The sequence below is a fragment of the Vespula vulgaris genome, chromosome 15, assembly GCF_905475345.1.
Source record: "Vespula vulgaris chromosome 15, iyVesVulg1.1, whole genome shotgun sequence".
Taxonomy (NCBI): domain Eukaryota; kingdom Metazoa; phylum Arthropoda; class Insecta; order Hymenoptera; family Vespidae; genus Vespula; species Vespula vulgaris.
The window spans coordinates 4,329,347-4,353,245 of record NC_066600.1 but is presented as its reverse complement, the minus strand read 5'-3'; the positions used below and the strand labels follow the sequence as shown (position 1 = coordinate 4,353,245).

General features: G+C 28.0%; 4 protein-coding genes across 12 annotated transcripts in view; 2 read left to right on the top strand and 2 right to left on the bottom strand.

Annotated features, from left to right (window-relative positions):
• LOC127069409 (dipeptidase 1-like) overlaps positions 1 to 7,571 on the top strand; it is a 129,489-nt gene extending 121,918 nt beyond the window's left edge. For all 5 annotated transcript variants that reach the window (XM_051006401.1, XM_051006403.1, XM_051006399.1 and 2 more), the window contains 4 exons: positions 182 to 266; positions 659 to 734; positions 957 to 1,095; positions 1,611 to 7,571. In XM_051006401.1, the coding sequence (XP_050862358.1) occupies positions 182 to 266; positions 659 to 734; positions 957 to 1,095; positions 1,611 to 1,700 (390 nt within the window). In that variant the 3' untranslated portion in view covers positions 1,701 to 7,571. The remainder of the gene's footprint in view (positions 1 to 181; positions 267 to 658; positions 735 to 956; positions 1,096 to 1,610) is intronic.
• Positions 7,572 to 8,014: 443 nt separating this feature from the next.
• LOC127069413 (toll-interacting protein A-like) lies at positions 8,015 to 12,451 on the top strand. The gene is made up of 6 exons (XM_051006419.1): positions 8,015 to 8,197; positions 8,699 to 8,872; positions 9,010 to 9,143; positions 9,226 to 9,430; positions 9,540 to 9,713; positions 9,809 to 12,451. Exons 1-6 carry the CDS (start codon positions 8,150 to 8,152, stop codon positions 9,917 to 9,919), a joined length of 846 nt encoding a protein of 281 aa, XP_050862376.1. The 5' UTR covers positions 8,015 to 8,149; the 3' UTR covers positions 9,920 to 12,451.
• Positions 12,452 to 12,796: 345 nt separating this feature from the next.
• Positions 12,797 to 17,436, bottom strand: LOC127069415 (apolipoprotein D). 3 transcript variants are annotated; one of them, XM_051006421.1, is made up of 5 exons: positions 16,053 to 17,432; positions 15,550 to 15,820; positions 13,651 to 13,879; positions 13,382 to 13,553; positions 12,797 to 13,158 (listed from the first exon to the last, which is right to left on the bottom strand). In XM_051006421.1, exons 2-5 carry the CDS (start codon positions 15,712 to 15,714, stop codon positions 12,999 to 13,001), a joined length of 726 nt encoding a protein of 241 aa, XP_050862378.1. In that variant the 5' UTR covers positions 15,715 to 15,820; positions 16,053 to 17,432; the 3' UTR covers positions 12,797 to 12,998. The 3 variants fall into 3 exon arrangements, with proteins under 3 accessions (XP_050862378.1, XP_050862379.1, XP_050862377.1); XM_051006422.1 differs by lacking the exon at positions 15,550 to 15,820 and having other exon boundaries at positions 16,053 to 17,436; XM_051006420.1 differs by lacking the exon at positions 16,053 to 17,432 and having other exon boundaries at positions 15,550 to 16,018.
• Positions 17,437 to 17,804: 368 nt separating this feature from the next.
• Positions 17,805 to 22,520, bottom strand: LOC127069405 (uncharacterized). 3 transcript variants are annotated; one of them, XM_051006392.1, is made up of 8 exons: positions 20,576 to 22,505; positions 20,377 to 20,482; positions 19,615 to 20,307; positions 19,302 to 19,528; positions 18,983 to 19,185; positions 18,609 to 18,823; positions 18,383 to 18,538; positions 17,805 to 18,319 (listed from the first exon to the last, which is right to left on the bottom strand). In XM_051006392.1, the coding sequence occupies exons 1-8, from the start codon at positions 21,961 to 21,963 to the stop codon at positions 18,227 to 18,229; spliced, it is 3,081 nt and encodes a 1,026-aa protein (XP_050862349.1). In that variant the 5' UTR covers positions 21,964 to 22,505; the 3' UTR covers positions 17,805 to 18,226. The 3 variants fall into 3 exon arrangements, 2 of the variants coding, with proteins under 2 accessions (XP_050862349.1, XP_050862348.1); XM_051006391.1 differs by having other exon boundaries at positions 18,609 to 18,853; positions 20,576 to 22,500; XR_007783538.1 differs by lacking the exon at positions 17,805 to 18,319 and having other exon boundaries at positions 18,393 to 18,538; positions 18,609 to 18,743; positions 20,576 to 22,520.
• Between the last annotated feature and the right edge of the window lie 1,379 nt (positions 22,521 to 23,899).

The following is a 23,899-nucleotide window of genomic DNA, read 5'->3' as shown; positions in this document are numbered from 1 at the left end:
AGATATTTCTTTTTTTTTTTCTTTAAGTCAATTAAACAGAATAGATAGAAATTATTATTATTATTAATTTCGATAAAAACTATTGGAATTTACCAATTACACTTGGATATTATATTTTTAGTAATTTTATCAACGAACCAAGTATATACATTTGCTTAACATAAACGCGTCTACTCTACAGGCAAAAAATGGTGGAGTGGCGATGGTTCCGTTTTATACGTACTTCATAACGTGCAACAACACCGCCACCATTAAGGATGTTATTGGTACGTAAAACATTATTCTCTGTCTATCATAAACTATGATGTTTATATTCATAATATTATCATATCAATATTGCATGTATAAATCCGTGTAACGAGCATCGAATTGGCTTACTTAAATATAATTTTACGAAATTGTCGTCATTTTCAATCCATAAAATCTTATATCATTTATGCAAAATTTTCAAAGGACAGATAATTCATATTTTTCGTAATAACAAAATTGTTTCGTTTTTTATATTTTTTCTTTCTTTGCTTTTATTGAAAACTATGCTATTTATTCATACCCTTTTTATAACCTTGCCGAATGCATGAACTTGCAAGTGTCTGTTCGGTGTTTGAAAAATTAATCAGCAACAATTTCAACAGTTTGTTAACCTACTACGCCATTTCAGCACACATTAATCACATACGAAAGGTGGCGGGGATCGATCACGTTGGGATAGGAGCTGGCTTCGATGGAATAAATTTGTAATTAATATTATACATATATATAAATATATACATATACATCTGATATATATAATACACAGCAAGTGTTATTAGTAAAAATGAAAAGTATTGCATGATAGAAGATTGTTTATATAGAAAAATTTTGAAAAATTTGTTATTAATTTTTGTTAATGGCAGTAAAAATGTACCGTCGGTATTTATTTAACCAAAAAATTGAAAGAAAAATTGTTATACCATTAGCACTCCTACTGGCCTGGAAGATGTATCGAGATACCCTCAATTACTGGCAACGCTGTTAGAAGATCCATCGTGGACCGAAGAAGACATCAAAAAATTAGCTGGCCTCAATTTACTAAGGGTATTCGCTAAAGTCGAACAGGTATTGGCAGGCGATGTCTTCAAGGAATAAACTTTGACCTCTTTTTATTAACACACATATACACTTCTATATTGATTTGCCTAATTTTACAAAGATTAGAAGATACAATCCTCTTTAGATGATACTATAGAAATTATCACACACACACACACACACGCGTGTTTTAATATAAATTTATAAAAGAATTTTTCTTCTTTTCTTATTTTTAAGAGATTACAATCTTGTAAATTATATCATGTCGTATCAATAGATATTATTACACGTGCACACGTCCTATATTAATTTGTTTAATTTTACAAGAATTTTGAGATTGTGATCTTTTAAATTTTATTCTGAAATTGATTTAATAATTAGTAAAAAAAAGGAAAAGAAAGAAAAAAAAAGAAAAGAAGAAAAATTGTCAATGGGTTTACTCAAAGCGACGTCGAATGAAATGATAAAATCGTCCAAATCGTTGAGAATAATAAGTCCTTTAATCAGCGAGTAAGTTCAAACAATTATCTTTTCTCTCTTAGGTACGCGATGAATGGCACAGAGCTGCGGTTTTACCAGTGGATAAAATTAGTCCACCAGATAATTCGGCCTGTGCATATGGAGCGTCCTGATCCTCTTCCTTACGTGCGTTGACATCAGGATATTTGGAATTCGTACGATCGCCGAAAATACGACATGCCTTGCGCTTCTATAAGACCTATTAGGAAGTGCAAACATGAGGGAAAAAAAGAAAAAAAAGAAACCGAGAGTTTGTTCCTTTACGAAAAAACTCCTTCCTGGTCTTCCAAAGACCCTATCGCGCCTTAATGGAAAAGAAAGATTGATGGTTATTACATTATCTGGAAGAAACACCTTCAGAACATGTACGTTTCCTCTATCAACGACTATCACTTTCTATTTCCTCCAATTAAAATATAACGCGACGAATATATAGTGAGATTTTATTTTAATTTTTATCAATTTTCACGTGTGAGTTGTTTTCTTTTTTTTTATACATATATATACATATATATATAAATATATACATATAGATATACATATACACTTAAACCTCGTAGAAAATTCTTCTAACCAAAAGCTCACACATTTGAAAACATTTTATTAATACGTTCTGAAGGTGTATGAGACACGTGTGTATATGCATGCAAGGATGAATATCCTTTCGTGAATGACTTCCATAGATGCGGACAATCGACCTGACAGAATCGTTTTTTTGAGAGAAATGAACCAGCGCCAGACCCGGCGATTTTAAAAAGAGTCTGAGACTAATGATTTTTTTATACTTTTATCTTCGAGTAAGTAACTCAATAAGCTGTACGACGATGAGAATCTAATCTACATGTAATTGTAGGACACGTGATATATTCGATTTGTGTGTATAAGGAATTCTACGAAATCAACTTGAACGTGAAATCAATTCGTATATATACCTACGTATTGCAATAAGAAACAAGAATTTATTTGTAATATTTTTCAAAGTTAACTTCTCTTCATTTTTCTACTGCCGGGAAGGATCATTAGAGATACCATTAATACGTGCAATATAAGGTACAAAGTTTGACCAGTTGACACACAATTTATTAAATACACGTCGAATGATCGAAGTTGAACCAAAAAAAGAAGGAAGGGAGAAAAAGAAAACGAGAAAAAGAACAAAAATATAAATCAAATGCTTTTAAAATTAAGTTCGAGGCAACAGTGGAAAATCGTTATCACATATCTTAATAATTTAACATTTGGCTTCCATTGTGCTTCTAATTCTTTACTCGATATTCCAAAAGTCCGGTATTAAAAAGCTCAAGTTTATCTTCAAACATAACCATTAGCATCAATTAATTGATCAGATTATACCAAAAACACATAGAGGAGAAACAATTTTTAATTAGAAAGATAAATTTTAAGACTCGCTTCTGTTAGTAAAAGAAAAAAAAAAGAAAAAAGAGAAAAAAGAAAGAAAAAAAATTTCTAATTCTATCATGTAGGTATGTTAGTTTTACCTTGAAAGAATTACTTTAACAGATTAGTAAACTGAAGAACGACCTATTAACGTCATCATTAACATTAAACACTGCCGAACCGCACCATTCTATAAGACCCTTCAAAATACCAACGTCATTCGAAATAAACTATTAATAAGTTAACGTACCAACAGTTTGAAGCTAGCAATAAATATTTCATTTCGTGCCAATGGAGAAGAAAATGGTCGCGGTGTATGAAATGTTTCTAATACATCTTGTATAATAAAACTACAACCTACGCACTTTCATACGAATAAATCATACGTAACTTAATAATATCGAGTGAGATAAACGATTAAGTATTTCTTGAAATTAATTTTAAACTTATTACATTCATATATCCAATTGTTTATTTTATAATAATATAAATTTATTTATAAATTCTTATTGTAAATATCCTATGTAAAATTAGAAAGGAAACATATTTCACATTTTATTAACGAACCGTTTAAAAGAAAAAAATAAATAAATAAATAAAACGATAACTCAATCGTTTATTGCATTCGCAACTTTGCAAAATAGTATGCATGAATAATCGATAAGAATCGGTAATGATAAATATGTATTATGTGAGTAGACAAAAAGATCGAACGAATTAATGCGATGTGCAATGTGTATGTGTGTGTATGTATATATATATATATGTGTGTATATATATATATATATATATATATATACATGTATATATCTATGTATGTATGTATATACATATTATACTTATGTATGTATGAGAATGTAATTAACATTTCATTTACATGACGTTTCGCCATTTAAAGAGTCAAACATACCAATAATGCATGAGAACCTTATACGAATGCAGAAGTACATTTTACTGTTCATAAAGCGCCTTTTTATTCGGAAAAGAATGTTTTCAAGATGACCTTAACGAAATATCATGATAATATTATAAAGAAGGCGTTCGAGAACACATCTACGTATAAACGAAAGAAAAACAACAACAAAAAGAAAAGAAAAAAAACGAAAAAAAAGAACACAAATAATAATGAGACCGTGTATAGCCTAGACCCTAGTCTGTCATAGCTTTTACGATATTTCCACTTTTCTTACTTTTTTGGATAAAGCACGGTTCGTTGCGCGTGCGAGGTATTGTATTAGGTACCTGTATTCAATACTATTTTTTCTATACAGTATATCGTATTGAAATGAGAACTTACTCGATAATCGAAAATACGTAATAAAAATCAAATAAAAAAAAAAGAATAAAAAAGGAAAGTTAAAAGAAATTCATATTTCTTTCCATCGAATTTACTGATTATTAAAGTCATGTATAAATCGAGTAGACTAATTCCGATAGGATATCCTGTGTAGATAAAAAAAGAGCTATGCGCCTTCAACGACTCGTAACGAAAAAAAAGACACACGTTTTATGAAGTTTTGACATGATTACACTTGATCGATCGACGGGATATATTGGATAAACAATTTTGATAAACCGACGAGATATTACAATTTTGTCTGAACTGTAAGTACCTACCATTAATCACGCGCGATTTATAAGAAACGTATTGTTCACTATTTTCTTGCAAAAACTAGAGAATTTCGGAACGATTAACTGTAGAACACTTTTCTCTCGAAGTATAGATAACAAGAAAAAGAAAAAAAAAAGAAAAAAGGAAAAGGAAAAAAAAGAAATAAAATAAAACAAAAAGAAGATGAAGATGATGACAGGAGAAGAAAATGATGATGAAGATAAGAAAAATGAAAAGATGAATAAAAGGCTTGGCATTTCCTTAAGGCTGATAAAAATAATATTTAACGGGCGCGATGAAAAGCAAAGAGTTAATTGCAATTGACGATAAATTTCTTAGTAAAAATGCAAACGCTGGCAGATTAACATTAGCAGCAGCAATAAAGTGCACGCAAAAGTAGTCGACAATTAATAGCATAAAATATTGAACGATTTATAATTCGTAAAGGATAAGTCTAAATAAAATACATATTAATGCAATCAAGATATATCACACGTCGTATTTTCGACGTGGAGAAGAAGAAAAAGAAGAAGTAGAAGAAAAAGAAAAATAAGATGAAGAAGAAGAGAAGGAAGAAGAGGAGGAAGAAGAGGAAGAAGAAGAAAAAAGATGCATCAAGCAAGCGCGAGATCATTTCTTTTTTGCAGCGATACTTCTGCATATTCCATAGAATAATTCGCTTCGATATTAAATATTATTAATGGTTAAAGGAACAAAAGAGAAAGAGTTGCACGTTGCATTATCACGCAGCAAAAGCGTATATTAGTTTTCCTTCGAGCAAGAACATTTAACAATATTATATACCAAGACCTCGAAGTCGTACACGATACCAAAGAAATATTTCAAATTAATCCTTCGAGAGAAACACTGATATGTAAAAGAAAAGGAACAAAAAGAAAGAAAAAAAGGATAATGAAATCATTCGGAATGCACATTCAGATTTGTGAATTAGATGTGAAAATGAAAGAGTAAAAGTGGAAATGAAAATTTTGAATATGAAGATGATGTATTTAAATTGAGCAAGCAACTGTTGTACGTGTAGATACTCGTTTAAATATGTCTCGCAAATTCTGTATTAACGAATAAATGCACGTACATATGTGTGCTGGTATTAAGAAAATTACGAGAAGATTCTCTCGAACGTTTTCGTAAGGCATAATCGTAAAAAAATCAGGCATGCATGCGTAGATTAAGATCTTTCTTTCTTTTTCGTTTTTTTTTTTCCTTTTTTTGTTTTCTCTAAAATCAACGGATGCCGAGAAAAAGAGAGAAAACAGATCAAATGTGGAGATGTAAGAACGTAGACGAGGAACGTAGAGGAATGAAAAGAACGATATTACAAAGGTATATTCAGACTTGTTAATCTGATATTACAATGAAACCGATATTAAATGAAAAAAGACATTAAATATGATACATTTGTAAAATATCAAAGATTTCTGAACGAGTAGCAACAAAAAATTAATAAAATTACGACAAAATTTTATATTCTTTTTTTTAATAATATTTCAAAAATAGATGAGAAGCGATTTGATAAAAAAAAATTCAAAATAGTAAGAAAAATCTACAGGGGGATCATTTCTAAAATTTCTATTTTAAATTTCATTTCTAAAATTTGTATGATACCAAAGTTGTAAAAAAAAAAGAATAACTTAGTTATTATTCATTTCTAACGAAAATATCAAGAAGATAAAGAAAATCTTTTTCTTCCATCTCGTGAAATTTTAGTAGAAAAGTTGGAATCAGTTAAAAAACTTTTTTAAATAAATGTAACCAGAAACTTTTAATATATCACAAACGTACTATATCAAATATCTTTCTATCATTTGAGACCACCCGGTTTCATTTAAATTTCAAATTCATAAATCTGAATATTCCCTTGTTAGCGATAAAGAAACCTCAACGTATTTAGCGTAAATAACACACAACTGCCTAGAAACTCAGAATTAATACTAATAATATATTGTACGGATTATATTATATATACATATACAATTAATAACGATATGTCCAAACGCACAAAAGACAAGTTTGGCAAGGCAAGATACGAGCATAATGTACATAAAGAATATATATGACGATACCCAATCAAGATGTACATAACAATGAAGAGAAAAGCGATCCATTACAGGACTGTACTCATAGAAAAAGAAAAAGAAAAGAAAAGAAAAAAAAAAAGAAACCTTAAAGCGCGTTCCTGTCTGAGCGTATAGACACACAGCGTTTCAATTCAGAGCGTTTAGCGAGAATACATATCTCTGATTACTCGTTGTGAAATGAGTTTCACGGTTGAAGTCAACGTATCTAAGGTACGAACAGATTAAGCTGTCATGTTACTTTTCTCGATGAAGGAGAGAACAAAAAAAAAATTATTCCAAGGTTTCACTACATTCAAATTGTTCTCCTTTAATTTTTTTTATCATTTTTATCATTTTACATATGTATATATATATATATGTATGTATGTATATATATATATACTTATATATATGTGATATATATAATGTATATATGTATTTATATATTTGTTTATTTGTTTATTTCTTATTTTAATTATTGTATAGTTGTTGTATTGAACAATTTAGTGCCAAACCATTTAGTGCCAATTCAATAATTTAGTGCCAAAATATTCGAAATTTCTTTTTCTCATTTCATACGATTGTCTTTATTAATGAAAATAAACAAAAAGAATAAAGGGGCAAAAAACACGAAATGAAAGAACAAGCGCATTTAGAAGAATTTCTCGAGCTATACGACGTTTCTATTATGCAAAAGAAACCTTTTAAAAGGACTTAGCTATGAAAGACACAATGCGAATTCAGAAGACATAGGTAAATGCTTTTAGGGAGATGTGGATAAAACATTATATAACGAGTAACAACTAAGGGAAAGACGTATAGGAAGATTGAACAGACTATGGAAATTTAGATATTATAGAAAGTTTTAATAAATGAATTATTAACGCTATGAAGAAATAATTCTATTAATTGTCCCTTCTTCCTTTCTTCTCAACAGTAATATATATATATATATATATATATATATATATATATATATATATATATATTTTACAATAATATTTTATATTTCGTTGCCTGTATTTTATTCTTATATGATAACTATATGTTTATGTGTATATATAATATATATATATATGTATATACACATATTTAATACATATTTAATATATACAAAAAATAATTAGATTTCAACGCATATATATAAGTACAAATGTATAATAATAAAAAGAGTTAGTTTTATTGGTTATGTTATAACAATAAAGTGATTGGTAGATTGCTCAGCATTAGAACGTTTCTGATTGGACAAACTTACTGTAGATTTTATGATCGACCAATGAACAAGTACATGCTATGTTACTTATTTAAAACTCACCCAAGTGTATTACAAGTTTATGTATGCATATGTCTTTATGATTGTATGAGTTGCAAGATTTGACAGATTGTTGTTCTTTCGTGTTTGCAATGAACGTTTAAAAATAAAGAAATTGTGAAATTAGTCTTTTTGAAGTGATAATCTCTTCAACGTATCATAATGGATACCGATGCACGTGCAGAATTATATGAAAATTGGAAGAAGCGAGTAAGTGAAGTTCATTCTCATATCCAATGAATTAATAAATTTCATTTTAAGTTTGTAATTACTCATTGTTTATATATATACTTCCTATTTATGAGTCATTAATAATTGCGATCTTTATTCGCAATGTGGATATAGATGCATATATATATATATATATATATATATATATATATATATATATTTATACGTATAAATATATATATACATATTTTTGCAATGAAACAATAAAAAAATAAAATAACTTACTTTTTAACCTGCAATGTCAAATATATAAAAAATATACACAAAAGTTAGTAAAATATATTATAAAATTTTAATGCATAGGATTAAATATTTTTAATTCTATTTATATATTAGCATGAAATATTAATAAATTATAACCAAACATTTTATCATATTGCAAAAATTATTTAAAAATTATCATATATATTGTCTGACATAGTATAGATCGTCAAATAAAAGTATTATATATTTGATTTATACGTTCCTCTATTTGTTTAGGCTTTTGTAGGTCCTCTTCCACAAGGCTTCTTGAAATTAGAAGATCGCAATGCACAACAACAACAAGAAGCAGCCGATCAACAGGCTGCATTGGCTTTGCAACAATTGCAAATGCAAAGTAATCCGATGTTACATGATCCACGTATGGGCAAACTTAGTATAACAATTGCCCAGGTTAGATTATTGAAAAAGAATTAAGTAATTCTTATTTAAATTATGATTCTTACAATAATACAAAAGAATTGAAAATATATTGCACAAAAATAATATTATGGTAAATATTTGTATAAGTTTGTAAATATAAATTACAGGCGAAATTAGTCAAAAATTATGGTATGACCAGAATGGATCCATATGTTAGGTTAAGAGTTGGTCATTCAATTTATGAAACTCATACAGATTCAAATGGAGGTAAAAATCCACGTTGGAATAAAGTCATACAATGGTTTGTATATTTTTTTGCATTACATAAGATAAAGTAAAGATATAGATGAAAGCATATTATTAATTTATATTACACTTTATAGTTTTTTACCGCCAGGAGTTACACAAATATATATAGAGATATACGATGAATGCTCTTTTGTAATGGATGAGTTAATTGCATGGGGTCATATAGATATACCACCTAAAGTTCTTCAAGGAGGTGAAACGCATGAAGATTGGTATACGCTCAGTGGGAAACAAGGCGATAATTTGGAAGGCATGATCAATTTAGTTTTCAGTTACACGGTAAACGTTTTTATAAAAATATTTAATCTACGATAAATTTTATAGAGCAAGAAATATTATTTTGAATTTCACTACGTCCATTCAAAGGAATTATCCAATTATTTTTCAGGCTAAATGTCATCCATATATGCCTGGACCTTCAGTAATGATGGTACCTTCTGCAAAAATGTTTGGTATGACATCATATACACCTGTATATACCACACCTCAACCAATATCAGCAGTTGCAACACCACCTGTTATACCAAGTATGTTACCAAATGCTGAAGTTGAATTGAAACAGGTAATATTATATCTATATTATAAATACTATACATCAATATAACTTTTGTTATTTATATTTTATAACGATATATTATTAACGATATATCTTTACAGCTTGCAGAAATGTTTCCAAATATTGATAAAGAAGTTATTAAATCAGTATATGATGTTAATCATGGAAAAAAGGATATAACTATAAATTCACTACTTCAGATGTGTGAATGAATTTAACAATATTCTAAACAAAAGTATTCTATGAAATATAGACTATATAGACTTATATAGACTATACTGAATCAATGACTGTATCGATGAAAACGAAAGGATATAAAGCAGATATCTGCTAATATAATGATTATACATTTATTGATTACTTTAACAAAAATTGTAGAATGAAAGAGTGATACAGGCTTTGCATGATTTCATTATGCACATTTTAAAGACCAGAAAAGTTATATGATGTGATACATTTGCCTTCTTCTGCCTTTGCTAATGTGTCATTATAAGATTTTTCAAAGCATCATAAATTAATTTGAAACTAACTGTTTCAATATTTCTATCTATATTCTTTTGTGTAATATATTTCTTGTAAATTTAATATATTCATAAATGAGTAATATTTATTTTATTCTTATTCATACAATAAATCATTGTATAGATACTGCTAAGAAATATGTAATTAAATATTAATGTATTATGATAATGTAGTAAAATGATGATTACAATTGAATATTGCATTTAACAGTTGCAGAAGAAGATGTACAAAAATTAAAAATAATGTTATATTAACTTCTTGAAATAGTATCTTTATAAAATTGTTTTAGGTATTACTGTCTCCAAGAATTAAGATTTTTTATATAATTTCAATATATATATTTTTCAATTAGTAATATAATACTTATAGATCTATTATTTAATAATCTCAGTAATTATTAAATATTATTAAATATATATTATTATAAATATTAATTGCCATAAAATAACATGATACATTTTTATGATGAAGTTATTATCTGAAGATTTCACTTAAAAACAATTAGTGAAGCTTATGAGAACAATTTGTAAGCTAACTTTCTACATAAACCGATTGAAATACTGAAAAAAAAAATGATCTTGTATTTAGAGGTTTATACAAACTATAAAAATGTATTTTCTTAGAAATATATATTATATAATTTTAATTATATACATTTTTAATTGTACTAAAGCAGTAATTAACTCATTCATTAAATTTAAGTATTAATTAAAAACAAAAAATGAACGATTACTTATGTTCATAATTATAAAATTTTACATTCTAAGCCGTCTGCTATTATTATTTTAAGTTGAATCTTTGACAATCATACAATAAAATTTTATTATATTATCATTTAATAAATAAATAATTCATGTACATTCCGTTTAGAAAAAAAATATATATGCAAAATTTGTGTGTGCTTTTTTAATATGTTCTGTATTACCAGACGGAATATGAACGCAACTTATTGTTAAAAGAAGTCTAGATAAGAAAAATGAATTAAGACTAGAGCAACTTACAGAACATTCTAAATGAAAAGAATATACCTGCTGGTATAAAAGTTCTGAGTCATGGAAAACTAACGACTCTAAAAGTGTTGTCCAAAAGATACTATACAAGCACTTAAAAAAATCAAGATTTTCAATATAAAGCGTATCCTGATATCATTATATAGAGATAAAAGAAGAAAAACCAAATCAAGAATGGGACTCATAAGAATTTATCAGCAATGAATACTTTGACCAAAGTATTCGTTTCATTTGTATGAAATTCATATCTCATATTTTATAAGCATTTGCTTATAAAATTATTCAGATATTTGGAAATATTTTGAGACAGATCATCCTACTCATGAAAGAGAAAAAAACTACTAAACATCCCTTTAAACTCGAAAACATTGACTATTTCAAAAATAGTTGCTTCATTCCCAAATATGAATGTAAATTCACGAATATAAATTTGATCTTTTGAAGGTTGCAGAGTTCTAGTAATGACGTTAGAAGATCAGTTAAAACCAAATGCTATTTGATTTAGATTCTTTTCAGTCCCTATGATAGCTTCTATAATGTCATCAGGATCAACAGTTATTGGCTCAGTTACTACTGACAGCAATAAAAAAAATTGAAGAATGCAAAAAGAAACACTCTCAATCCTATCTACAAGTTTCACAAATGTGAAGCTCTCAAAATGCCTTACATAAACCACCATAACAGAAAAATAGACTCTAACTTATTTGGTTGTCATTGCAGTCACTAGAAAAAAAGCGTAGAACTATCAAACAGGAAAGAAACACAAATGATCGGAATTTAAAGAAAATTCTCGAATTGTTTTGTCTCAGTATTTGAAATCCTTACACCGATGACGACTAAAGCTATTCTTTAAACGGATTATGCTATTTTTAATAATTGTCGAATGCAAAATCTAATATATCAAAGACTTCCATATGTATATATATATAATATATATACTATATATATATATATAAATTAGAAAATATAATATTAAGACAATGCACTTCCACTTTTTAACAACTATGTAATAATAACCGAAATATCACCTTGATCTAATTAACATATATTACTAAATTTTTATACAGATTAATTAATATTATATCGATATATTATATCAATATATTATATTAAATGAATATATTATAAGTATAAGAAAGATTCATATGTAACAAAACTAATTAAGCATATTTAGGAATGTTAATTTTTAATAAAATGTTCATTGTTCTCCTATTTGACTTATATTGCATGCTTTATTTATTTATTCATCTTGAATACCAATAATTATCTATTTACTATAAATATTTATCATTAATACTATTGAATTATATATATATATATATATATATATATATATATATATATATAAATATATATATATAAACATTTTAATTAATAATAATGTATTAATACTACAAATCTATGATTTAAAAAAAAAATCTTTCAGTGTAAAATTTCTCTTTTAAATTGAGCAACTTTTATTTTGTTATTGTTTTATATGTTCAAATAAAAGAGATGTTCAGAAAATAATGCCTATGTATTTATATATTTAATTATAAGATCTCGACAAAATCTATGTATATCTAGAAAACAATAACGCTTTATTACAATTATAGAATTATAAATAAAAAGATTATATATTATTTGAATATAATAAAATTAATTAATAACTGATTAATTAATTAATAACAGATTAATTTAAAGTATCGATGTCATTGTTGTAATTATAATATAACGGGATATACATGTGTATAAACATAATTATTTATTTAATCATATTTTAAAGTCGTCTGTGTTTCCGTTTTAATAAATGTCTTCTGCTAGAATTAATTTTCTTGTCCGTCGACATAGGAACGAAAGATATACTATATGGCGGTATATCCGTTTGATTGCATTGTTTTTGTTCCATAGGAAACATATACTCCAAATCTATATCATACCTGTTAACACAATATATATTTTTATTAAATCAATAACCAAACGATATGTGAATTTATTCGTAAAAAATTATTTATCTTCTAATTCAATCATTTTTCTATTGATCATGCGACATGATTTGTATAATGTAATAATTAAAAAAAAAAAGAAAAGTATCAAAAACTACAATTGCATAGTGAAAGCAAATTTTACAATCAGAGAAATGAAATATTGAAGCCTACTTACTTGGGTAATTTTTCACGAAGATAAGAAATTACATTTACCCCTAGACTAGGCTGTCTACTCATAATGAAACTAGACAAATAACGGGGACTCTTATTTTTTTCGGCACAGTGCATCAGTAAGGCCCACGTTTTGTAATCCGAATCCAATATATAAGTGTTATATATTTCTTCATCTAAAAGAGTGATTCATAACGTATTACGCAGAAAATATGAATTATTCAATGAAGTTTGAGGCTTAATAAAAGGAACAGAGAGGCATTCGAAACTCACAGGGAAATTCCGCATGAACCCAATGTGCTGGAAGCTCCGGTGAAGGAATTTTCCATGTGATATTACCAACGAGCTGTTCATTGATCGGATCATCGGTAAAACTATACGTGAAATTCATAGTAACTTCTGCGCTTTCAGATGACACGGACAATTCAGCTCTCATACATCTATAAATGAGAGCTTCCTCGGAGCTAGCATAATACTGCACTATGTACCATGATCCGAGAAACTATAACGTTATAACAATATAATAATCTATTACATTTAAGTATACAATGTTTTTATTTTTATTTTTCATTTTCAATTAAACGAATACTAATAACTTTAATAACTCTAAAAAAAAAAATCATTTTTAATTTATTAAAATATTTTGCAAGCAATGTTCTTTCTTTCTTTTTTTCGTAATGTTTAATATTTTTCAATGTGTCAATGTTATTAATTTATTTTCATAAAATGACCTAATATCAATGAATTCTTAGTGCGAACAAGCTATTTTTAGGTGAACCATGTTAGCCGTAGTCGTTCTTACTTGAAGCGTACTTCCAAGTTAGCCATCCGGACAAACTACTTTTCGTTCTAAATACTTTTAGAATGGGTCAAGAAAATAGTTCGAAAACAACATCGGATTCCTATACTATCAAGGATCATTGGATTTAGTACAATGGTTATCTCGTTGACCTCACGAAAGATAATTCAGATCCGGATGCGATAATTGCGAGCTCGTAATCAAATTAGTCATTTAAAGTCTCAATCGAACCGCAAGTATATACCCTGCAATTAGGTACGATAAAAATTCAAATGGATGAACTTTTAATACATATATATATATATATACACACACACATATATATATAAATATTTATATAAATATGTGTATATGTTTAATAGTAATACATACATACAATTTTTTCGAAAATAAATGAATAAAATCGATAATAACAAGTTGTATGTATCTATATATAGCGTACATATCAAACGTATATATCAACTTTACTCGGAAAATAAATGTCTATCAATACTCGAATGTTAATTATTCGAATCTAACAACTCGTATATAATACAAATGTGAACAAAATTCATGCGTCATAGTACAAACTGTTCTCCATCGTATACCACTCGACAATCTAAAAATAAATTTACTGAAAATTCTGTTTATATAGATATATAAAAAGAGAAAGAGAGAGAGAGAGAGAGAGAGAGAGAGAGAGAGAGAAAGATATATATATATATATATATATATATATATATATATATATAGAAAGAGAGAGAGATAGAGACCAATAACATTTTCTTTTACAAATTATTATTGTTACGTTTACGAAGGGTCAAAAAATTTTACAACGTATTTCAATTTGTTCGACACTCGAAAGAAAATTATTATCGCTGTCAGTTTTTTGGCACGAGTTCGGAACGATCGAGAAAACATCGTTTTCAATATCACGAAAGATCGGAGTGCCGCGACAATTAAATTGCAATTCGAATCGGCGCGGAACGCTATTTACTCTGCTGACTGGTCGATGCTAAATTACCGTTCATTGTCAATCCGGAAAGCTGCAATATTAGCGGCTAATAAATGGATGGATTTTATCATATGTCAATAGACGAAGAGAACGAACGTTTCCATTTAAAACAATTGTGAAATCGAAAAATCACAGGGTGAGAGATAATTCTTCTTTTATTTTCTCTCTTCCTATCTTCCTCTTATTTTTCCTTTACTCTCTTTTTCTTTCTTTTTCTTTTTTTTATTTCTATTTTTAATTACCTCTATTCTACCATTAAAAAAAAAATAAAAACAAAAAAAGAGAAAAAACGAGAAAAAAGATCGTAATGCGAAACGATCGTAAAAGACGAACCGGTGAAAAAGAAATATCTTAAAAATGATCCTATAGTTTGTATTACCTCCGTTATGTCAAAGTTTCGTATTCCCTTGACTCTTGGACATTTCGTTTTGTCCTCTCGTCTTTTCCAAACGCCCCCAGTATCGCCGATCAAAGAAGCGAACAACAATGAGAGAACGATCAGAGAATCGAGGAACTCGAAACGTTTTATTCCAACACGATGCATTCTCCTCGTGCACTCACGTTCGAGTTCGTGCTACGAGAGTCACGATGAGACACGCACACGAAACTGTCGCTTCTTCGTGGAACGAAACTCGCCAACCAGCCGACTACTAAAAGGCCACGAAGCGAGCGTGAAGAACGAACGAGCTCTCATGACTACTACCTACTCTATCTCTGTGAGGCGCCATAGAGAAAGAGAAAAAGAGAAAGAGAGATAGATAGATATACATACATACATACATACATACATACATATATACATACATATATATATATGTATATATATATATATATATAGAGAGAGAGAGAGAGAGAAAATGAAAGAGGGAGGGATAGACTCACTATCACGTTCCTCCCTTTGCATTCTTCCTTCTCTTTCGTTTTCAATCGGCAACTTGTTCTCCACGTCGCACGTAAGATCCTCATAAACGGCGCCAACTTATTCCAGGATTTTCTCGTAGGCGTGTGATATCCTTGATCCAAACTCTCCAATCGTAGAACTTCTTTTCTTTTCTTTTTCTTTTTCTTTTTCTTCTTCTCCTTCTCTTCCTGGTGTTACTTCTCTGAGAAATGAAATATCTATTGGTAACAGTTTATTGTGAAAATGATCGGTAAGTCGAGATTACGAGGAATAGATAATTGATTGAACTAATATGTAATTGCTGTTTTCAGTATCAGTTAATCTGTATTCATAATAATTTGAGAGATTAGAATTTTTCCAAGCGATTAGAAGGCTATCAAATTAACGATTAACTTCGTTTTATTCAGATAAGAGATAATTAAAATTTTAAATTTAATGTTTATCTATGTAAGTTATTTGGAATTAACCAGTTTTTATCTATGATAGTAATTAGACCTTCCAAATGATTACAATTATATCTAATTAATGATTTGCTTCATTATTTAAATCGATGATAATTCAAGTTATATTTAATATTTATATCTATATGTGTAAGTTATTTGATATTAATTAATCTCTTTATTTCTTAGATTAATGACAATCGAAATAATATTTAATCGTTGATAAATTATTTTATATTCTCTTTCTGTAAAATAATAAAGTTTTCAATTGATTAGAATGATATGAAATAAATAATTAACATAATTTCTTCATACCTTTAAGCTAGATCTACATAATTTTTATTTTCTTTGATAATTTCTTCTTAGAGATATTTTTTTTTCTCTCTTCTCGATACGTTTCATCTTGATACATCTTTCACTGTCTCTAATCGCATAAATGCTCTCTACTCCTTTAAGTTAGCAAGAAGTTAGAGCTCTTCTTCGAGATGCATAATAAGTCTCACCACTCTCGAACTGGTTTATGATACTACTTTGATGCGTAACATTGATTGTGACGAACTATTACTATTCACGAGACATTGCCAATGTATTGCACTTCGATAATAGTTTTCGAATAATCATAGTAAACTGTGAAACACGCGACAGTTTTGAATTTATGACGATTTTAGTTCATATCACTGATCCTATGATAGATAGAAAAGGACTAGGAATATTAAAACATAAATATTTAACTGTATTGACTCATCCAAAGTAAATCTCTCTCATGGGAAGTTCCCATAATATCGTAAACAACGAGTTTCCTACCAGCACTGAATGCATTAAATTAACTTTTGAATTGAGTTTACTAATAAAAAATTTAAAATTTATGTGCAACCCTCTATAACTTATATATCTTATTTCTTTTTCTTTTATCATAAAATTAATTATTAATTTATATTCAAAGATTAATGTTTGTTAAATATAACTAATTGTATATCTAATACAATATAAGTTAATTATATAATATGAAACATATACTATATTAAGTATATTATACGACATACTTATATTATATATTAAAGTATAGTATAAATATTACGTATTAAAATATTAGTATGTCATATAGTATATTTGATATAATAAATACATTTAATATAAGATAAGTCTTATATCAATACTGTATTAAATATAAGTTTCGTATTATATAATCTACTTTTTCTATAAAAAATCAAATTGGGTTATAGAGGCAGAAGAACAAATTTCTAAATCGTTGTAGAAAATGAAAATGAAAAAGATCCGTTCGACTTACGAAACTCGAGATAAATTGTTGTACTATCAATGAAATACGTTTGTCTTATCGTACATCCTTTTCCTCTGCTTCAGACATAGCAACGTAATTATGCTGTCGGTAGTATTAATTGGCGATGAAACTTATAATATACGTTGAAAGGATGAAAAAGGTAAAATTACGTAAATTATTCGTGGTAGAAAAATACTGTATTAAATACTTTCGATCTCAAATATATGGAATGTTCATTCAAAAAAGAAAAAAAAAAAAAGGAAAAAAAAACGCAACAAAAAAAAAGAAAAAAAAATAGAGAGAAAGAAAAAAGCGTAATCTTTCGATTTTTATAATATTATTGCTAGTTAATTATACTGCAACGAAGCCATATTCGTGTATGATCGACTTCATCTATGCCCGAATTATTATCGATTACGTGTTCGCTAACCGAACATCATTTCCATGGTGGTTTATTTCTTTGTTGATCAGTCTTACTGTTGAACTTTTGTGGTACAGGTATATACTCGCTGCAATCGTGTGCCGAACCCTATAATGAAATTTATTTATTGTTTCATCGAATTTAATTAATCGATTCATTAGGGAAACAAACCTCCGAGGTAGCCTGCAATAAAATACTATCTTCGTTCGTCATACTTAATTCTTTCTTCGTATAATGCTTTCGTGGAACTTCTCTACAAATTTGTGGACTCGATATATGTTCAAAAAAATTAGTATATTCCTCTTTAGGTTCTTGCATTTCAGCGATCTACGAAATGCATTAATATAAATACATTTAAAAATATTCTTCCATTAATCATATCGATAAACATTCTTACGAGTTTGATATATTTCCGAAGATCTTCTTTTGAATCCTTTTTACTTGATAATGGAATATCGACCAAATTTTCATTACGATTATGATCATTCTGAATGGTTTGCATTCTGGACGACGTCGGTATCATCGACGGTTCCTGCGAAATTTTTATTTGACAATTTGATACAGATTCTTTAGGTATTTTGCTCTCGAAAAATTTCTCTGCTGTTAGTCTTTCTAATGGAGACAGATTCTCGATATTACCACCTACAATATGATTGTGAAAATTTATGAATGATAAAAAAAAAAAAAACAGAAAAGAAAGGAGAAAAAGGAGATGAGATGTTTCATCGAATAAAAATTAAATGCAAAAGTTATGAACGTCATCGATTATACCTGATATAATATGTAATGCTTGTTGCCATTGTTTTTGCATAACCGAATGTAATTGTTCTGCCAATTGAGATTTATTGGCACGTTGTGAATTCAAATGCATTTCTAACAAAGATGATTTTTGTACCGCTTGCGCCAATTGCAACTCGCACAATCGTTTCTCTTCTTTGTGCTTTTCTTCTAATAAATTAATTTCTAATCGATGTCTACAAATATTTGGAAAATAATTTACGCGTTATTAATTATCGTGATTATTTACATATGTTGCGTATTGAAAATGATTTTTTTTCTTTTTTTTTTTAAATAAAATTTGTTCCCTTACTTATCGATAATTTCTTTGATTTTTCTCGCAGCACATTCGGCTATAACTTGTTGTCTTGATTTTAATTCCTCAACGAATTCTAATTCAGCCGAATCGAGTTGAGTTTGAAACTCCTGTAACTTAGCTTTCACTACTTCATCGACTTGTTTTTGATAGACCTCTTGTAACTCGCTTCTTATTTTTACCTGTTGTTCCTCCAACGATTTTTTTTCTTCCTTCGCTAATCTCTAAATTAATAAATTCAATTAATAAAATTATTACGTTAGAATTATCAAATACATATATCAGATTATATTCTTTATTGATACTGTACTTCTGCTTTTTTCGCATCATCCAAAGAATTAAATAAAAAGACGTTCTTCTGTTCTAGAATATTATTTCTATTAATTTCTTCTTTAATTTTAAGTTGTAAATTTTCTTTTTCTTGTTTAAGTACGGTCAACTCTGCCTCGCAAGTATCTAACGCTTTATGTATTACGCTCATTTCATTCTTTACTTCTGTACCTCGTAAACGTTCCCTATTTAATTCTTGTTGAATATTCTTTAAACTTTCTTCAGTTTGGTGATTCGTTTCAATTAATTTATTATATTCGCCTTTGATTTGTTGATATCTATTTTCTGCTTCCTGAATCAATAATTTAGAATTTTCTAATTCATCCGCATGAACTTTTAACAAATCGATTTTTTCTTTCATCAAACTATCGCTTTTCTCTTTATAACCAGCTGCAAGATCTAAAGCTTTCGATAACTCGCCCTCGCAACGTTTAATTTGCGATTGAAATTCATTTATTTCAGCTTGATGCTTGTCATTAATATTTTTAAGATTTTTTTCTAAATCTTCACGTTCTTTTTCCAGTATCTGAACACGTTGTTTTATTTTCGACCATGCATTGTTAAATTGAGAAATTAATACATCCTTTTCATAATCTACTCTAACAGCAACCGCGAGCTTTTCTTGATGTTCCAATAAACGTTTTTGAAGTTCCTGAATTAATATCTCGCAATGCTAAAATAAGGATTATTTAAGACATATACTCGAAGGTAATTTAAGTTTTAAAACCAAATTTAATCATACCTCTCTTCGAAATTTTTCTTCTTCTAATTTAATTCTAATCATTTCTCCTTGTGATTTATTAGTATTAGTATCCCAAAAGTCTGATAAGGATAATAATTTTTGAGGCCTTGTAAAGAACAAGAAAAGAAGGTTTGTTAAATATTACATTTTCTTGTGAGATAAAAAATAATATAAAATAAATCTTTACGCTTAAAAGTACCTTAATGAAGGTTCTGTATCTTTGACTATATCTTGTAAACTATTAGTATAAAGTGATTTTGTACAAATATTCGTTAGAAGTTCAGATCTAGTTTCTGTAATTTCAGGAGCTACTGTATATTTATTTTGTCCGTTACTACTATGTATTCCTTCAGAATTTTCTAAAACGCTTGTTACATTTTCTTGTATTTCTTTTGCATTAGTACCACCTATTTCACTTCTCTTAAATTTAATTTGATTTGATTCTGGCATAGATGTGACAAAGTCAGAAGTTTTCTTATTATGTATTTGTTCTATATTATTAGTAGCTTTATCATTTGTATTTTGAATATTATGACTCTTATCAGCAACCGTTTGACGAACTCTTTCTTCCCATTGTTTAAAATCAGAAATTAATTTATCAGTTTCATCTAATTGAAATAAACCGCTTGGACAGGTCGTTAACGATATGTCAGTATAAGCATGAATTCCTCGATTTTTAGAAACCATAGGAGTAGGGTCGGTTTCGTTAGGACCTTGACTAGTTTGTTTTTGAAGAAAAGAATCCACCTTTTTTTGATTACATTGATACGAAGTAGCACCATTTATTCTTTTCGATAATTCCAAATCTGTAGCCTCCATTTCTTGAATGAGTTCATCGACTTCAGAAATTTCCATGTTTACTATATTTTTAGAATCCACAACACGCTGTCCTAATGTGCTAAGCAAATTTGAGGTAGATGGTACTAAATATGATTTATCACAAGCTTTATTGTACATATTATTTGCACTGTTGTTATCATTTGAAACGGAACAAGATTCCCTTATGGTGGAATTACCAGCAACATGCGGGATTCCAGGATGATAAAAAACAGATGGTACCTCGAGAGAGTCAGAATGAGACTTTAAAACCTCATGCTTTTCGTGATTACATGCGTTAGTATTGACCGGGTTAGTATTATTAGTTTCCAGAATATAATGATTCGATCTTATATCATTTTGTTTTGAATTAATACGATTGGATGATACGTACCTAGTGGGTGTAGAAGGAACTGAGGAGGACTTGTAAGGTTTGATGGGACTAGTCTGCAAACTGGATGGTTGACTTACGGAGAAATTACTTCTGCTTGATTGCTTATGGTAGAAACATCCGTTGTCTTGAATTTGAGAATCCAGTGAATTGTTCAATATAGATATATCCAAGCTATTATCTTTAGATTCGATAGCAGAAATTCTACTTTCTAAAGATTGCATATGACTGACTAGCTCTGAGATAACTCCTCTTCTTCCATTAGAATGATCAACTTTTTCATAACCCCGTGCACTAACGTCAGAATCAGAGGATGATGGTACAAGGAACAGATCAGGTGGGATCAGGAGTAGGACATCCGTATCATCCGAATCGCTCATTATCCTCTTTCTTCCATCAGCAGCAGCGACTAACCACGCTAGGATTCCATTGGATCAAATGATTCACATAACTTTTGTACTATAAATTTGGCGACCGATGAATTATATTCCATAGATAAATATCTTAATTATTTTGCTCTAATATTAAAACTGCCGTAAACACAGAATCACCGTAATTTCACAAATAATTTTAAAAATTGCTCTACACTTATAATTATGGATTAAAATATTTGCATTTGAGGATTATTTGTAATAAAATATGTATATACAACAGAGAGAGAGAGACAAAAATTGATGAAGGAATAAACAAGCCTTCAGGTTAGTTCACCGTTTTCTACAACATTGTTAGAAATTTTTAAACTCACTAATGTTAAACGGATCATTAACAATTTACGAATGATACACTGACACATTTAATATTAAAATTATTTAATATAATATAGATAATCCGAAAGAATTGTAGAATAAATTAGAAGAAATAATCAAGCAGTACCGCCAAACGGTGATGAGCGTCGGTTACTACTGGTTACTATTTGATATAACGCCATCTGTTAGAATTTTTCTTTACTTAAAAACAGATTTGAAAAGTTAATTGACAAAATGAAGTTCAGAATTACACATATGCCCCATCTAGTTTAAAAAAAATGCGATTGAAGAGGGCGCCATGATTATAAATGCGATCATTAATAACTTTTATGAAAAAAAAACTAAAATAAAATGATAAATAATCTATTTTTTTAGATAACAAGAAATATTTTTTCGAACTAATTTCAGAAGTAATATATGATTATTATTAACTTTTTAAATATAATTAAAAAAACATCCAATAAACTTGATGCTGCTTTAATTGGTAAATTAGTGAAATTTATTACCACATCGTTACTTATCCAATTTTACAATAACATAATTTAATTGTTAAAAGTAATAAATAAATTGATATATGATCTCTAATTATGGTAATTTATTTTGTGCTAGCGTATTTTCTTTATTTATTAATTAAAAATGATGAAGGTATGTCATATTTTATATATGCATATATATATATATATATATATATATATATATATATATATATATATATGCACATTGATAATAGAAATAAAAGTTCTTTATTAATATGTATTACTTTTTGCATATAGTTATTCTTTCGTACGTATCATTATGGAATTATGTTCTGGATTACGTATTCTCTAATATTATTCATAATAAATATTACACGACGAAGAAAGAATATATATATATATATATATATATATATATATATATATATATATATATATACACACACAAAGCAAAAAATGAAATGCATATTTCCCTTGTAAATGAAAGATGAAAATAATTTTTAAAAAAGTGCACAACCTCTTCATTTGATTTTGCTGATAAAGTAACTTTAAAACTGTGACAGTTACAATACACCGTGTTTATGTCTTTTCCTATCCTTTATCACGGTAAGACAGAAAAAGAAACGCGTATAATTTAAAGTGAAATTGTTAAAGAATGTTACGCAAAAAAGGACATGAATATATAAGTAAAGTATTTAAAAAGAATATAAAAGCAAAACAAAACATTTAAAATTTGCAGAAAACAAAAGTAGAGAAAATGTGGTTTTTGCTGAAAATATTATATAATGTCTATAAAAGTAAAATCCATTAAAAAATATGGATATTTTTAATAAAAAAAGATATTGCAAAAAAAGAAATAAATGAAAAAGAAAACAAAAAGATTATTTGTATGGTCGTAGATAAAGTTAAAAATATTTATGAAAACATTATAAATCATATCAGATCAAAAACGAAGAAGAAAATATGAATATAAACGAGAGTTATCTGCGATACTGATTGATTATTTATAGCATAACGTATTTGAAATATCCCAAAATAAATAATTATCCCAAACGAGTGTTCAAATGAAAAATGATTTGACTTCGGTGAAAATA